We start from the raw sequence: 16,448 nt of genomic DNA, 5'->3' as shown, positions 1-16,448 counted from the left end.
TCCCAAATGCTGGTCTGCAGTTGAAGTTGATTCCATGTGAACTGTTGATACTGAGATTTCTTCTTTAATCAGTCATGGATGGCCAAAGTTGCTTTTCTGGATACAGCAGTGTAGATTTTGAATTCCCATTTATTAACTTTCAACATATGATGTCATTTCCCAGTGACTTTTCAACTCAAACTTTGAGATGAAGCATTTTGAAGAAAAAGGGGGCAAAGGCCTTTGTCACTTGGCAACATCTCTCTCTTGCCCAGATTGTATCCTTTGCAAATGCAGCATTTCCCTGCTGAAGCCTTTCTTTTCAGAGATCTTTGACTTTTTTTGGCAAGAAATGTATCCAATTATTGCTATTCTACTTAATCCATAATACTGCCATCTTACCACCTCGGTCACCTGAGTCACATGGAACAAATGAAAGTTTCATTTGGCACCTTTTTTTTATAAATGATATCCTCAGTGTCCTTGCTGCAAGTGTGGGCTAGGAACCTGACCTGGGTTGTCCTAGTGTGTATAGATCAATACATTTGTTTCTGCTTTGGCTCCACTGCAGTATCCACTGTTGTTACCATCATCTCTGAAAGTGTAAATTCTCAGGTGACTCATGCTCTCTCATTCTATGTATTTGCAGGTGATAATAAGGATGAAGACAGCAGTGTTATCCACTATGATGGGGCTGCTATTGATCGACTGCTAGATAGGAACCAGGATGCAACAGAGGACACAGATATACAAAGTATGAATGAATACCTCACCTCCTTCAAAGTGGCTCAGTATGTTGTCCGGGAGGAGGACAAGGTAAACAAGGCTGACGGAATTGGGTTGGAAAGTGTGTGAACAATGTATGATACAAAGTAATACCACTAGTGGTTCACTTCTGTACCTCAGTCAATCTATCAGATGTACTGCCTCACAGTGCAATAACAACCCCCTCTCTGTATCTATCTGAAATGACTTCCATGAACTGTATATATCCTAAAATGAATGCAATATGAATCAAACAACATGGTTATACAAAAGGCAAAAGTGAGGATTGCAGATGCTGGAAACCAGAGTCGAGATGAGAGTGGTGCTGGAAAAGCACAGCAGGTCAGGCAGCATCCGAGGAGCAGGAAAATCAGCGTTTCGGGCAAAAGCCCTTCATCAGGAATCATGGTAATACAAAAACCAAATATAGCAGATTTGAGAAATGTGGAATACTGGAAGGAATCAGTTGGACTGCATCTGTGGAGAGACACAACTGACTCGAGGCATTAGAGCCAAAGACCATAGGTTTGAAATACAAGAAACAGAGGGTAGATGAAGGTGTGCATTTATCAGTTTGGAGATGAGTTGAAAGTGATGTCCCTTAGGGATTGGAGTAGGGACTCTTTCTTTTGATTAATGTAAACAAATTGGAGATGGATGTTGCAGATGATATTAAGCTGAGGAGCATAGTGAACTGTAAGAATGACGCTGAGTAACTTCGGAGGGACATTGATAAGTTGGTTAAATGGTTAGATATGACAGATAAAATTCATTGCAGGGAAATGTGTGGTAACGCATTATGGTAGAAGAAATGTAGAGGCAATACAGGCTTGATAGTATGTCTTTGAGGGGAGTATAGGAGCGCAGGGAACCTCTGTTCATGTGTGTGATTCTCTGAAGGTGACCAGGCAAGTAGAAACAATTTAAGAGGACTCATTGGATCCTTTAGGTTTATAAGTAGAAGCATAGAATACAAAAGCAAGGAAGACATGCTACATCTTTGCAATTCATTGGTCGTACCACATTTGGAGTACTGTGTTCAGTTCTGGAATCCTTATTTAAGGAAGGATGTTAAAGCTCAGGGTGGGGGGTGGTGGAGAGAGATTAATTTTAAAGGAGATTGACTAGAATGATAACAGAAATGAGGGTTATTAAATGCGAGGAAAGATCAGAGAAATTGGGCTTCTTCTCCTTGGAGTAGAGGAGATTAAGAGGTGACCTTATTGAAGTTCAAAATTCTGAACAATTTTGACAAGGTAAAGACAGATTTTCAGTAGTTGGTATGTCCGTAATTAGGGGTCACAATTCAGCAAGAGAGCTAGAAGTGAGGTGAGGAGAAGCTTGTTTACTCAGTGTTGTTAGGAATTGGTTGCCTGGGAGAGTGATGATTTCAAAAGCAAATTGAATATATATTTGAAAGTGTTGAATTTAGAGGGCTATGGAAAGGCCACCTTTGGTATTCATCAAGATTATTGCTGATCTACCTCAACTCCACTTCCTGCACTATAAATCTCCAGTTCTGTATTCTAGAATATACGACCTTCATGTAAGGTGGGCAAAGAGATTATTTTTTAAAAAGTGGTGGTGTCACAATTTTGATTAGGGTGTCTATTAGAGCTCAGAGGCCTGAGTCTTAGAAGGCTCCTCAAATGAAGCCATACAAGTAGAACTTGAAAACCAAAAATGAGCAATTGCCTTATTTGGCGTGTACTACAGGACTCCAACAATCCGAGAGAAGGACGAGAGCAGATACGCAGGCAAATTTAATCAAAGTGTCTTGCATTTTGTTCACAGTCCTCTAAATTGAGTATGCGTCAGGTTGGTTAGCTCAGTTTGCAGTGCAGAGTGATAGCCAACAGTGGTTATTCCAATACCTGTATAGCTGAGGTCACCATGAAGAGCCTGCCCTCTCACCGTCTCTTCTCCTCCTCACCCCGCCCCCCTCCCCCATTGGCCATCCTCCAATTAAAAGCACCACCAGAACCAGAGAGCTGCCCTCTGATCCAGCTAAGGACGTGATTGTTGGGCCCCTTGCTGAGATATTTGTGTCATTGACAGACATAAGTGAGGTGCCGGAAGACTGGAGGTTGGCTAACGTGGTGCCACTATTTAAGAAAGGTGGTAAGGAAAAGCTAGGGAACTATAGACTGGTGAGCATGACATCTGTGCTGGTCAGGTTGTTGGAAGAAATCCTGAGGGTCTGAATTTACATGTATTTGTAAAGGCAAGGACTAATTAGGGATAGTCAGCATGGCTTTGTGTTGGAAATCGTGTCTCACAAACCTGATTGAGTTTTTTGAAGAAGTAAAAAAGGGGATTGATGAGGGCAGAGTGGTGGACATGATCCATAAGGTTTCTCATGGTAGACTGGTTAGCAAGGTTAGACCTTGGAATGCTGGTTCATAGTTACTTGAAAATAGAGTCTAGGGTAGATAGGATAGTGAGGAAGGCATTTGGTATGCTTTCCTTTATTGGTCAGGGCATTAAGTACAGGAATTGGGCGGTCATGTTGCGGCTGTACAGAACATTGGGAAGGCCACTGTTGGAATATTGTGTGCAATTCTGGTCTCCTTCCTATCGTAAGTATGTTGTGAAACTTGAAAGGATTCAGAAAAGATTTCCAAGGATGTTGCCCGGTTTGGAGGATTTGAGCCATAGGGAGAGGTTGACTAGGTTGGGGCTGTTTTCCCAAGAGCTTCAGAGGTTGAGGGGTGACCATAAGAGATTTATAAAATAATGAGCATGGATAGGGTAAATAGGCAAAATCTTTTCCCTGGGATGGGGAGTCCAAAATTAGAATGTGTAGATTTACGGTGAGAAGGGAAAGATATAAAAAGGACCTAAGGGGCAACGTTTTCATGCAGAGGGTGGTACGTGTATGGAATGAGCTGCCAGAGGAAGTGGTGGAGGCTGGTACAATTGCAACATTTAAAAGGCATTTGGATGGGTATATGAAAAGGAAGGGTTTGGAGGGATATGGGCCGGGTGCTGGCAGGTGGGACTAGATTGGGTTGCGATATCTGGTCAGCATGGACGAGTTGGACCGAGGGGCATGTTTCCGTGCTGTATATCTGTATGACTAAGTCATCTGCTTTTTGTTCTTTTTCTCCTCTGGCTGGGATGTTAGGAAGCCCTTGTCTTTTTGTAGGCAGTGGCTTGTCTTCAGCCCCTATGGGGAGGTGACGGCCTAGTGGTATTATCACTGGACAGTTAATTCAGAGAGCCAGATAAGGTTCTAAGGACCCAGATTTGAATCCTGCTATGGTGGCATTTGAATTCACTTTTTTTTAAAAATCTGGAATTAAGAGTCAAATGATGACCATGAAACCATTGCCAATTGTCAGAAAAACCCATCTAGTTCACTAATGCCCTCTTTAGGGGAGAAAATCTGCCACCCTTAGCCGGTTTGCTCTGCATTAGACCTCTTCAGAACCACAGCAATCTGGTTGACTCTTAACTACCCTTTAGGCAATTCGGAATGGACAATAAATGCTGGTGTAGCCAGTGATGCCCTTGTCCCCTGAATGAATGAATTTTTTTTTTAAAAACCCCATTAATATGCCAAATTTTCTGGGGTTAATGGTTCAACCTGTGTCAATCAATAGTTTGAGCCCTTCTTGCTAATAAATACAGGGTAGGTACCCAAGATGTCAGGGTGGACAACTCTCATCCCTTCCTGTACATCAGTCCCCTCAAGGTCACTTCTTAATGTAGTCTATGCTGAGGGCCAGTTGCTATCCCTTTCCAAACACTTCCGTAGTTAAATATAACTTAACAGTTTGGAGAAGGGAATCCAGCACCTCAAGCCTACTCTTCCATTTACTATGATCTTGTCTGAGCCTTGACTCCACCTCCTGCCTGCTCCCAATTACCCTTTTAACATGTTCCTCATTAATTAAAAATGTCTGTGTTTGCATTAAATGTATGGTGTCCCAGCATCCTCTATGGTCTGAATTCTGCAGGTTCACAAGCCTTTGCAGAAAAAGGGAGTCCACTCCCACAACCATGGCCTTAAACTCTTCTCTTGTAAAAGGAGACACATCTGATCTGCATTGATCGGCAGTCCCGTTTTAAATGATAAGAAATTGGAACAATGAGCTCAGCCATTGAGCCTGCTCCACCATTCATTCGGTCCCACACACCTTTTTTCTCTGCACCCTTGATATATCAATAATTTATCTGTCTCTGCCTTGAATATACCTAAGGACTCTGCTGCACCCCCACAGCTTTAGCATCAATTAGATTTCTCCTCTGGTTTACACAGGATATCAGAAGATTGTCAGTTCAAGAAAGTAGTGACCTCAGCATTAGAGTGAGCTTTGACTCTTTCCTTATATTGACTGGCTACATGGAATTGTTTGTGCGTTTCCATGCAGTTATGAAAAATCAATGCTGTGCAAATTAATTTCATGAGAGTTTTGACACCATACTGAAACAAGTACTTAAGGGTCCTTAATTTCTTAAACTTGTAATTGATTGACTATGACACTTATTAATGTGGATGTGATGTCGAAATTTCTTCTGTGACTGTAGGAAGAGGAGATCGAAAGGGAGATCATCAAGCAAGAAGAGAATGTGGATCCTGACTACTGGGAAAAGCTGCTGCGGCATCACTATGAGCAGCAGCAGGAGGATCTGGCAAGGAATCTGGGCAAAGGCAAACGAGTCCGCAAGCAGGTCAACTACAATGACGCTGCCCAGGAAGATCAAGGTCAACAGCAGTGCTATATTTTCCTAACAGACATTTGATTGAGCATACCTGGTTCAGGTGGAAATGCTGAGCTACCAGCCAGTTGGAAGCTTGGCGCTAAAATCTCATGTGCTCAGCGCTTCTCAGCTTTGCCTGCCCTGCCCCGTCTAGTCGATTGCATCTAGGGATCCTGCAACCACACAGGATAAATGTGGATTTCAACAGCTTCCTCATTCCCCTCCCCCCACGTTATCTCAGTCCCGAGCCTCCAAATTGACAACGCCCTTCGGACCTGTCCATCACTACCCTCTCTGACCTATCATCTTCTTCCTCCTCTTCATCCACCTATCACTTTCCCAGCTACCTCCCCCAACCTCACCACTTTCCTATTATTATCATCTCAGCCCCGACCCACTAGCCTCATTCCTAATGAAGGGCTTAAGCCCGAAACATCAATCCTCCTGCTCCTCGGATGCTGTCTGAGTGGCTGTGCTTTTCCAGCACCACACTCTCGACCCTGCCCCATCTAGTTGATTGGTTGAGTTTTATAATGCAATGGGAGGAGCCTGTTGTAGACTGTTTTGAAAGAGATGTTTCCCTTACCCTTTCCGTTATACTTATTTAGGTTTCTTTTCTAGATTCTGTTTTCACCATGTGGAATTCCATGTCCTAACAACCTCTTGTATACTTTAAACACAATCTCCTTATCTCTTACTTTGTTTCTGTGCTGAATATCTTAAGTTCATGTCATTTGTTCTAGAATTGACGGCCACTAGAACCAGTTATTCCCCAGGTCACTCTTTTTGTCCGAAGTCTAAGTGTACCTTTGGATGTCTTTTTACTTCATTGGAACCAAGAAAGTTAACATGTTGGAAATTTGAAATAGAGAAAATGTTGGAGAAACTTGGCAAGTCTGGCAGCATCTGTGGAGGGAGGTGACTGACTGACTTGTTTTCCACATTGCTTGAGCAGGCATCACAGGTTGCTCATTCCCTGGGCTGGACTGACAGCTGAGTACTCCCTCTGTTTGCTGTGTGACAAATCCCACAACGGCTTTGACGCTGACAACTCACCCCTATGTTTTATAAGTTTAAATTGTACTTTTGCCTGTCCTCCGATTATAGAGTTATGGCATACCCTGAAGTATGGAAGGAGGCCATTCACCCTGCTGGATTTATGCCAGTTACTTTTCCCACAGCACTACAAACTTATTTCATTTCAGATATTTGTATGGTTCTGTTTTCAAAGCAGTGATCAAACCTGTCTTCAGCATTTCAGTCCCTATGCAGTTTTGCCAATTGTGCATAAATCTATGTCCTCTTGTTCTCTCTTCTTTCACCAGTTGGAGCAGTTTCTTTCCAATTCTCATGATTTTGGAAACTGGGTCTCAGCCTTCTCTGCCCTTTTGAGAACTTGGGATAGAGTCATAGAGTGGTAGAGATGTACAGCATGGGAACAGACCCTTCGGTCCAACCCGTCCATGCTGACCAGATATCCCAACCTAATCTAGTCCCCCCCCCCCCCCCCCCCCCCCATGCCAGCACCTGGCCCATATCCCTCCAAACCCTTCCTTTTCATATATCCATCCAAATGCCTTTTAAATGTTGCAGTTGTACCAGCCTCCACCACTTCCTCTGGCAGCTCATTCCATACACATACCACACTCTGCGTGAAAACGTTGCCCCTGAGGTCTCTTTTATATCTTTCACCTCTCACCCTAAGCCTATACCCTCTAGTTCTGGACTCCCTGACCCCATCTGAAAGCACTTTGCAGATAATGAAGTGTAGTTCCTGTTGTAGAGAAATAATCAGTTCTGCACAGAAGATCACAGCTGCAGTGTTATGATAAATGGGTACTCCAAGTGCAATTGTGTTTTGCTTGGTTTGCGGATGGTCGAACTCCAGTAGTCCCTGCCTGCTGAGTGGAGAGCCAGTACAGCTTGCACAGGGTACAAGCTGAACCTGAATCTTTCATGAGATAGGTGAAAAGTTCGTCATAATTTGATTTATTAAAACTTAAATTGGATGTGGCTAACTACCTGCAACTGTGTATGCATATTTAGTTACCGTCCTCATTTCTGTGTAGATGAAGTACTTTACTGTGAGGTGATGCTTTTTGAATGAGCCAGTAAATGAAGACCTTGTTTGTGTTTGAGGTTAAAGGAAAAATAGCCATGGTAACTATCAGAAGAAGAGGTGGAGGAGTTTACCCTGATTTTTCCCTGGCTGATGTGCAATTCTTGACCAGTCTTATTCTTATAGTTTATATGTTATTGCATTGCTGTTTTAATCAGATTACTTACAGCGTGGAAACAGGCCCTTCGGTCCAACAAATCCACACCGAATCTCCGGCCCAACAAATCTACACTGACCCTCCGAAGAGCAACTCACCCAGACCCATTCCCCTACATTTACCCCGTCACCTAACACCACGGGCAATTTAGCACGGCCAGTTCACCTAACCTGCACATTTTTGGGCAGTGGGAGGAAACCGGAGCGCCCGGAGGAAACCCACGCAGACATGGAGAATGTGCAAACTCCACACACAGTTGCCTGAGGTGGGAATTGAACCCGGGTCTCTGACGCTGTGAGGCAGCAGTGCTAACCACTGTGCCACAATGTGGGAACTTGCTATATGTTAACTAACTCCTGCATTTCAACTGTGACTGCATTTCAAAGCTAGTTTTCTGTAACTAGCTTTGTCACATCAGAGATGCCACATAAATGCAAGCTTTCTTCCATTTTGGTGTTCCAAGGACTAAGTTGGGAGACACAACAAAGTGGGTGAATTGTAACTCCCCTATAGGGTCCATCTCCAGTCAAATGTTCCCACACTGGATCATGATTTAAGCTGATCTTCCCACCTCTGGACCCAGTTCACAGCTGACCCTTTGCAGAATGAGATAAGAGACCCAATAGTGCTGATTGAAGAATTCACATTTGGTTGATCTGAGTGTGTCTCTTACCCTGTATCTCTGTCTGGTATGGCCTTGCTCCAACAAGCTAAGAGTAGGTTAGATAAGTAAAAGAGCTCGTGCAGGTGCAAGCATGAAGAGCTGAATGACTAGCTTCTAATATGTAATGTTCTTAAGTTAGAAAGGGAGTTGAAGGCTTGCACATTAATCTCAGTTAAGTTTCTTTTCCTGTAAGGTTGGGCTGGTGCCAGTGGAGCAGGATGTGAAGTAATGTGTAAGTGACATTTGTTGTAAAGTTCAGTTGTCTACAGGAAAGACTGGGCCTTTATGTTCAATTCGCTTTGCTCCCTTGAATGTTGGTGAGCGCCTCATCAGGGCAGCTGTGCATGGCAGGCACGAGATGTTGAAATACCTGTGCTGCTTTTGTCAGATCCTGGTCAGTGTTAGCTCCCGGGTGCCTCCATCAATTGTACGTGTTAAAAAGGAAACATTTGGCAATGTACTGTTTCTAGCAGTCTCCTTAATTGACCAGTTTAGAAGCTTAAGGTTCAGCTTGAAGGAGAGTTCATTGGCAAGGGAACCCTAATGTGAAAGAGCCTTACAAAATCTATGATTACCACAAGGAATCTGATGTATTTATTATTTTTCAAAGTTGCATGATAGAAAGATAAATAATGGTCATCTTTTCTTCCTTATGAACAGAATGGCAGGATGATGTATCAGACAACCAATCAGAATATTCGGTTGGTTCAGAGGAAGAAGATGAAGACTTTGATGAAAGACCAGAAGGTCACATTAAAATTTTTATTCATTTGATTACCTTTGTTAGTTAGCATTTGAATAGTTTCTTCGAGCTTAACTTCTGCCTGTGGAAATGATGTGACACATGGGACTGTTGGGAGAGTATGTAGACTCTCCATACAGAGCTTCTGTTCGGAGAGAATGAACCTAACAATCTTCATAGAGCCTATGTGTAAAGATTCGGAGATGCCGGTGTTGGACTGGGGTATACAAAGTTAAAAATCACACAACACCAGGTTATAGTCCAACAGGTTTAATTGGAAGCACACTAGCTTTCGGAGCGACGCTCCTTCATCAGGTGATAAAGGAGCGTTGCTCCGAAAGCTAGTGTGCTCCCAATTAAATCTGTTGGACTATAACCTGGTGTTGTGTGATTTTTAACTATGTGTAAAGAGTGAGAGGATCTGACACCTTAGTGTGTAGAGTGTGGAATTTGACACCCTGCAATGGGACTGTCCGTTGGTAGAGTGTCAGTGTGTGGATGTGATACACTGCAGCAAAAATGTGTAGAGTAAGAGTGATCTGAGCGTCCTGCAGCAGAACATTATATGGGTTTTACTTGTCCTACTAGCTAATAGATTTATAAATAAAAACATTTATTTCTTTTCCTTTGACTCTGAAGGTCGTCGACAATCCAAGCGTCAACTCCGTGGTGAGAAGGACAAACCACTTCCACCTTTGCTGGCGCGAGTTGGTGGAAACATCGAGGTAATTGATGGCAGAGGTCGAAGTAGCATGTGGGCAGTTATAATAACTTTACACTGGATTAACCAAGTATCTGCATGATATTTATAGGCTGAATGTCCAGCTTGGTGTGCTGTAAATTCCAATGTTTAGAATCGTAGTGATGCGATCATGTGTGTTGGCTTGTGAAGAGAATCCCATTCGCTCTCCGGGGAATGGGTTACAAGTACTGACCAAATCGTCACTTCATCCATTCCTGCTGCTGACCTTTGTTTTTCTCTCTATCTGCATTCTGTGTAACTCAGTTTGGTCGTGGAGCAATTTTGCTAACCCTGTCAGAAAAGCTGCCCCACCATTCTTTGTGTCGCAATTTAGTTGCCAGTGTTTATGCTTTCCTTCACAGTGGCACTTTGTCTTGCTGAGTACGTTTGAACCTATGTTTGCAGGAGTAGGCCCCTTGAGCCTACTCTGTCAATCAACTAAGATTATGGCTGACCTGATCACACCATACTCCTGTCTACTCTCAACCTTTCACCTCTGGCTTGTCAAGAATCTGTTCAGAAATTCTGCTTTTCCCTGCTTGAGGGAAGAGAATTCCAAAGACTCATCTCATCTCTTCTCCTGCTTCCCCACCCCCCCCCCCCCCCCCAAAAAAAAATTGCTCCTCATTTCTTTCTTAATTTTAAATAGTGACACCTGGTTCTGGATCCTCCCTCCAGAAGAGTTTTCCTTCCAACATCTGCCACTCAAGACCTGTCAGGATCTTGTATGTTTCAATCAAGCCACCTCTTACTGTTCTTCAAAACTCACACTGTGTGCGCACTTAGCCCAGCCAACCTTTCCTCATAGATGACAACAATAACACTTTTTTTTTAAAGCCCTAAATATTCTAGTATTAATTTCTGGGATGGCAGGGCTGATGTAAGAAGTGACTGGATCAGTCAGGAGTATATTCACTCGAGTCGAGAAGAATTGGTGGGGAGGAGGGGTAGCATTTCAGAATAAGCTTTCAAACCGGGCATGACAGGGAATATACAATGGATGTTCCTGATGACTGGCAAGTCCAGAACTGGGAGTCACAATTTAAGCATAAGAGAGTAGACTATTTAGAACTCTGAGAAATTATCTGGAGAGCGATGAACTTGTGGAACTCTCTGCTAAGGTAGCAGTTGTAGCCAAAGTTTTGAAAATTTTCAAGGCGGTGCGTGTAGTTTCTGGGGCTAACAGGATGAAGGGTAATGAGGAAGCAGAGACAGGGTACTGAGTTAACATAGCATATCATATGATAAGCTATAATCATATGGAATGATGAAGCAGGTTTGAAGGGCTGGAAGCCTACTTTTGCTCCTATTTTGTGTTTTTTATTCATTTCTCTCTGCAATGAAGTAATTAATATTTTATTTTCTTTGTAACTTGCAAAGATTTTAGAATGCTGGTTCAGCAATTCCTGGGTTGAGGCACTCAGATCCTTCTGTATCCTGGAGCTATACTCCATTTTACTCAAGGTTTCTAATCTAAATCCTGAAGGGCAGTTCAGCCCTGACTTACCTCACTTATTTCACTTATTTATCAACTGACAAGCATTGTCAAAATTTACGTCCCTATTTTGAAACAGTGAGAGATTAATTAGGAGCAATGTCGCACACAATACATCACATTCCCAAGGCCCCTTTTTATCAATGGATTCCAACCATTATGAAAAGAACATGTGCTTTTTCAGGAACATGGCTGCCTCCTCCTCTTCTTCTCCCCTACCCGCACACCCCCCCCCCCCCCCCCCCCCCGAAACCACCACCTGCAGATCTAAGATAAGAATGTTTGTCTGTCTGACAGAATAATTAGTGAGACGAGCACTCGGCTGAGGCAAATTTGGACAGTTAGGATGGTGTGGGGAAATGCAGGAGACAGAGTCCCTGATTTTGGTTGCCAAGTGATGATAGCCTTACTCATATGAAATGTCACTGACTAATGTTGACTGTCTTGATTTCCTAGAGGGGGTCTTGAGACATGGCCCCTTCTCTCATGCAGGACAGACATTCAAACTGTGTAATGGGCTTCCGCAGGCAGACTAAAGAGAGCCTGCCCTGCAAACCAATACAATACAGTCACTGCAACCTCTGGTGCAGTGGTAGGGGAGGGGAGAAATTGGACTGAAGTCAGTGATTGCATAATGAACACCTTTTGGCTTTACTGATGGCAAAAATCCTATTTTCAGTGGAATAAAGGTAATACAGGAGGTGTGGAAGGTAAAATGTGAGAGCTTCCCTGGACTGCACCAGAAAAGCTCCAGTTTCAGTTACCATGCTCTGCCAAGTTACTTCTCTCAGGCCTCCCTCTTGGGCTGGGAACGAGCACAATTGACCTAAAACACCATTGGTTATGCTTCCTTCCGCAGTCAAATAAACCAAAGCGCAAAGCAGTGTCCCTCCTTAGACTGAAATCCCCTCCCCTCAAATGTTTCCTCACTCCTTCACAGGTTTTAGGATTTAACACTCGACAGAGGAAAGCTTTCCTCAATGCAGTGATGAGGTGGGGCATGCCTCCTCAGGATGCTTTCAACTCCCAGTGGCTGGTCAGGGATCTGCGAGGCAAGAGTGAGAAGGAGTTCAAGTAAGTTTGCCCTCCTGTTTCTTGTTGGAAACGTTACCACCGACATGGAAACGTACTGTTTTGTTTTTTTTCTTTTGAATCTGTTTATCCAGTGAATCCTGTCAGGTTGGTCTGTTTCATTGTAGGGCTTATGTATCGCTGTTCATGAGACATCTGTGTGAGCCTGGGGCTGATGGTGCAGAGACGTTTGCAGATGGCGTGCCTCGAGAGGGTCTCTCTCGGCAGCAAGTCCTGACCAGGATAGGAGTCATGTCTCTGGTGAAGAAGAAGGTTAGTGTCAAGACAGTTTTGAAATTACTTGAGTGATGGGTACAGTTGAATGATTTGCATCATGTTGGTCTAGATGCAGTCAGTGATGGGAGAATCCTTTTACCTTGGATGGTGATATTAGTGAATATTCTTCAGCTCTGAATGTATTTCAACTGCGTTTTGCTTTGCACAAGCATGTTATGCTGATAATGCTCAGCAGCCTCCAAAATGGCGAAGTGAATTCATATTGAAGAGAAGCCTGTTGGCAATACTGCTAACTGTCTTGTTTTATTGCCTGGACCAATGGAGGTAGTTAACCCTGTGGTTACAGTAGTGGCTCAGAGGACCTGACATGTTTGAATTTCACTATTTGGGGGTACGTTGTAAAAGTGATTGCAATACATCTCATTAGCTGTGTGCTGACACAAGGACAAAACTGATGGTGGATAATTTTTAAACTAACCTCAGAGGGAAAAGAAGCTGCCATCAGGCTGTATTACTGGGTGTTTCTGGTTTCTTAAGCAGTGGCTCACATTTATTACGCTGGTGGCGTGTAAAGCTGGGCAGTAAGTGCTTTCTTGTCAGATGGATTCTCAAAAGCACCTCTTTTGCATCTAAGTATGTTCACAACCCCATCTTCAAGTCTGTTTAGTTATTCTGGAGACTGGTGAATTCACCATCCTTTTTGTCCTTGTTGCTACCACTATTGCTGCTTTGCAGACCTGGCCATATTCTGGCTGTTTGTTTGTGTTGACTCTTACTCTGCTGTATAATAACTGTTGCCAGTAATGCGAGTCAGTGGATTGATCACTAACTTCCTGACTGTCCTCTCTTGGTATCAGGTGCAGGAATTTGAACACATCAATGGGAAGTGGAGCATGCCAGAGCTTATCCCAGAGGTCACTGCCGATTCGAAGAAATCATCCAGAGCCTCCTCTCCCGTAGTGAAGACAGCAACAACAACACCAGAGCCCAGTTGTAGCAACACACCCTGCACTTCAAAACCAGGTACAGGGAGGAACTGAGAAACAAACTCTGCATTGACCAACCCCCTTGTCCTCTGCACCAAAAAGGTACGCAGGGAAACAAGCCATGCATATAGCAGTACAGTACTGTACCTCGAGGATCAGAAGTCACAGTCTAAGGATACTGAGTAGACGATTTGGGATTGACATGCAGAGAAATATCTTCATCCAAACAGTGTTGAGCCTATGAGATACTCTGCCACAGAAAGCAGTGAGGCTAAAATATTGAATAACTCATTTGAAGAAGGAGTTAGATGTGGTGGGGCTGAAGGGATTCAAGAAGTGCGGGGAGAAAGCGGGAGCAGAGGACTGAGCTGGATGTTCGGTCATGGTCATGTTTAATGGTGGAGCAGGATTGTGTACTCCTATTTACAGTTTCTGTGTAGACAGAAATCTCCCTACCTAAAACCAGTCCATCGAGTAATCTCTCATCTGACCCCCACCCCAACCGTGTCTGTATCTTGCACTCCTCCCCATCTGTCTGTGTCTTGTGTGACCCCACTCTCCTCAAGGTACACAGGAGCAAATATTTCCTATTGCATCTGCTCTATATTAGCAAACTACTGGCACTAAAGTGCCATCTTCTATTGTACGAGCAGACGCCGGTACATGTCTGATTGATATTTTCTTGAATTTTGAATATCTAGCAACTCCTGCCCCAAGTGATAAATTGGAAGGAATTGGAAATCCTCCTGAAAAGGAGGTGACAGATTCCAAGGAGGAAGAGGCAAATGGTGGCGAGAAAATGGAACTGGAGGTAGTATATGTTCTACATAAACCGTGTGTAAACTGGGGAGGATTGTATTGTTTTGCATAGGAGGGGAAATGTTATTGGAGACGGTGTTCTTATGTGCAATCTATTGCACAAAATAGTAGGGTTTCCGGCCTGAAATGTCACAGACCTATTAAAAATTCACTTTAATAATAACACATAACCGTTTTGCAAGCTTTAGCTGGTGAATCCAATTGTGTTATGCTGTGACCATATTACAGACTAATTAAGCAGATCAGAATCTTTTCCAACCTTTTTATGTGTCTTCGATTTGCACAGTTCATAAGATTACATCCGTGTCGAATCATATCCTGATCTCGCAGCCATAGATTTAGAACTTTAACTTGACTGCTTTCACAAATCCATATCAACAGGAGTTTCTCCATGTGTTGTTATAATCATAGATCTCCAGTGCAAATAAAGCCCTTTGACCCGTCACATCCATGCTGGTCAAAACCAACCACCTAACTATTTTAACCCCATTTTCCAGCCCATTACCACATATGTGTTGGCATTGCAAGTGCACAGCTAAATGTTATGAAGGTTTCTGCCTCTACCATCCTTACAGGAGGTGAGTTCCAGATTCCCATCGTCCTCTGGTTGAAAATTCTTTTCCTCACATCTCCTTCTGCCCCTTGGCTTAAATCTATGACTCTAGTAATTGATTCCTCCAGTAAAGGAACGTGTCTTTTTTTTCCGTCTCCCCATCTATGATGCTCATAATTTTATGCATATGAATCATGTTCCCTCTCAATCCCTTCTGCTTGAAAGAAAACAACCTCACTCTATCCATTCTCTTTTCATTACTGAAGCTCTCCAGCCTAGGCAACATTTTTTATAAATCTTCACCTGGGGAGGGTGCAGTGCTGTCACATCTCTCCTATAATGTGGATTCCAGAACTGCACACACTACTCTAGCTGTCGCCTAACCAACATTTTGTGCAGTTCCAGCAATAGTTTCATCTGTCTTTGTACCTTACGGAACCAGTATACATGCACAACAAGGCCCCGTGGATCTTTAGTGCTTCCCAGAAACCTACCATTCATCATGTAGTGCATTGCCTCAACTGTTAGTGAATTCTGCAGAAGTGACACCAGCTAATGAAAACTGAGATATGCATAAAGGAATGTTATCTAATTGGGCTTCTTGCTTAAGCTGACCATTTGCTTTTGATTTTTGATTTCTTTCAGTAATCATTGCATCTAAACTGACTTGTTAGCAGGCAAAAAGTAGAAGTTGTTCCATAATAGCATACAATCTGACAGCATTGGAGAGGGGTCATTCAAACCATTATACTAGTTTTCTGATTCTCTGAAAGAGCAATCCAGTTGAGTTCCTGCTCTCTCCATAGCCTTGCAAATTTTTGCTTTTCCAGTAGTCCTCCAGTCCTATCTTGGAAATTCCCATTGAATCTGCTGCCACTGTCCTTTAGGCATTCCACATCACAACTGTGTAAGATAATGTTTTTAATATCTCCCATCTCCCTCTGATTCCTTTGCTCGTTATTTTAAGTCTGGATCCTCTGGTTCCAAACCAACCTGCTTACATTCATATGGAGGCATTATTTAGTAAAAATGGTGATAGGAAAGTCAGTAGTGAGATCATGGCAAATTTAGGTATCTGACTGACGTGTTTGAGCCTCTTGCTGTTCAGTGCTGTATTTTTAGGGTTTTATTTTTTAAACCCTTTTTGCGTTTCTTCCTTATTCTGCATGGCAGTTGCGTATGTTGATGTTTCTGTTTTAGACTCCCAGTACAGAGGAAGATCCTGTGACTATTGAAAAGGCTGAGACCCAGCACCAGCCACCGGTTAGTGAAGATGTTAAAGAAGTGCCAGAAGAGGAAAGGCAGAGTGGTGGAGTAGAAGGACAGGATGCAGTGACCAAAGATGAGAAACAAGGTATCAGATTAGATCAAAAATCAAAGGGTGAGGGATTCTGCACGGGAAACAGCATTGG

The 16,448-nt window shown here is 43.2% G+C and overlaps 1 protein-coding gene across 9 annotated transcripts in view; it reads left to right on the top strand.

Annotated features, from left to right (window-relative positions):
• LOC122548363 (ATP-dependent chromatin remodeler CHD3) overlaps window positions 1-16,448 on the top strand; it is a 117,366-nt gene that overhangs the window by 73,482 nt on the left and 27,436 nt on the right. For all 9 annotated transcript variants that reach the window (XM_087982892.1, XM_087982889.1, XM_087982891.1 and 6 more), the window contains 9 exons: window positions 629-795; window positions 5,278-5,455; window positions 9,052-9,138; window positions 9,773-9,858; window positions 12,311-12,444; window positions 12,570-12,714; window positions 13,536-13,701; window positions 14,366-14,475; window positions 16,237-16,390. In XM_087982892.1, coding sequence (XP_087839018.1) covers window positions 629-795; window positions 5,278-5,455; window positions 9,052-9,138; window positions 9,773-9,858; window positions 12,311-12,444; window positions 12,570-12,714; window positions 13,536-13,701; window positions 14,366-14,475; window positions 16,237-16,390 — 1,227 coding nt within the window. The remainder of the gene's footprint in view (window positions 1-628; window positions 796-5,277; window positions 5,456-9,051; window positions 9,139-9,772; window positions 9,859-12,310; window positions 12,445-12,569; window positions 12,715-13,535; window positions 13,702-14,365; window positions 14,476-16,236; window positions 16,391-16,448) is intronic.

Source organism: Chiloscyllium plagiosum, unplaced genomic scaffold (genome assembly GCF_037043375.1).
Source record: "Chiloscyllium plagiosum isolate Xiang-an unplaced genomic scaffold, Cpla_swu_hap1 HiC_scaffold_44, whole genome shotgun sequence".
Lineage (NCBI taxonomy): Eukaryota > Metazoa > Chordata > Chondrichthyes > Orectolobiformes > Hemiscylliidae > Chiloscyllium > Chiloscyllium plagiosum.
The sequence above is the reverse complement of the archived record's forward strand: the minus strand, read 5'-3'. Positions and strand labels throughout refer to the sequence as shown.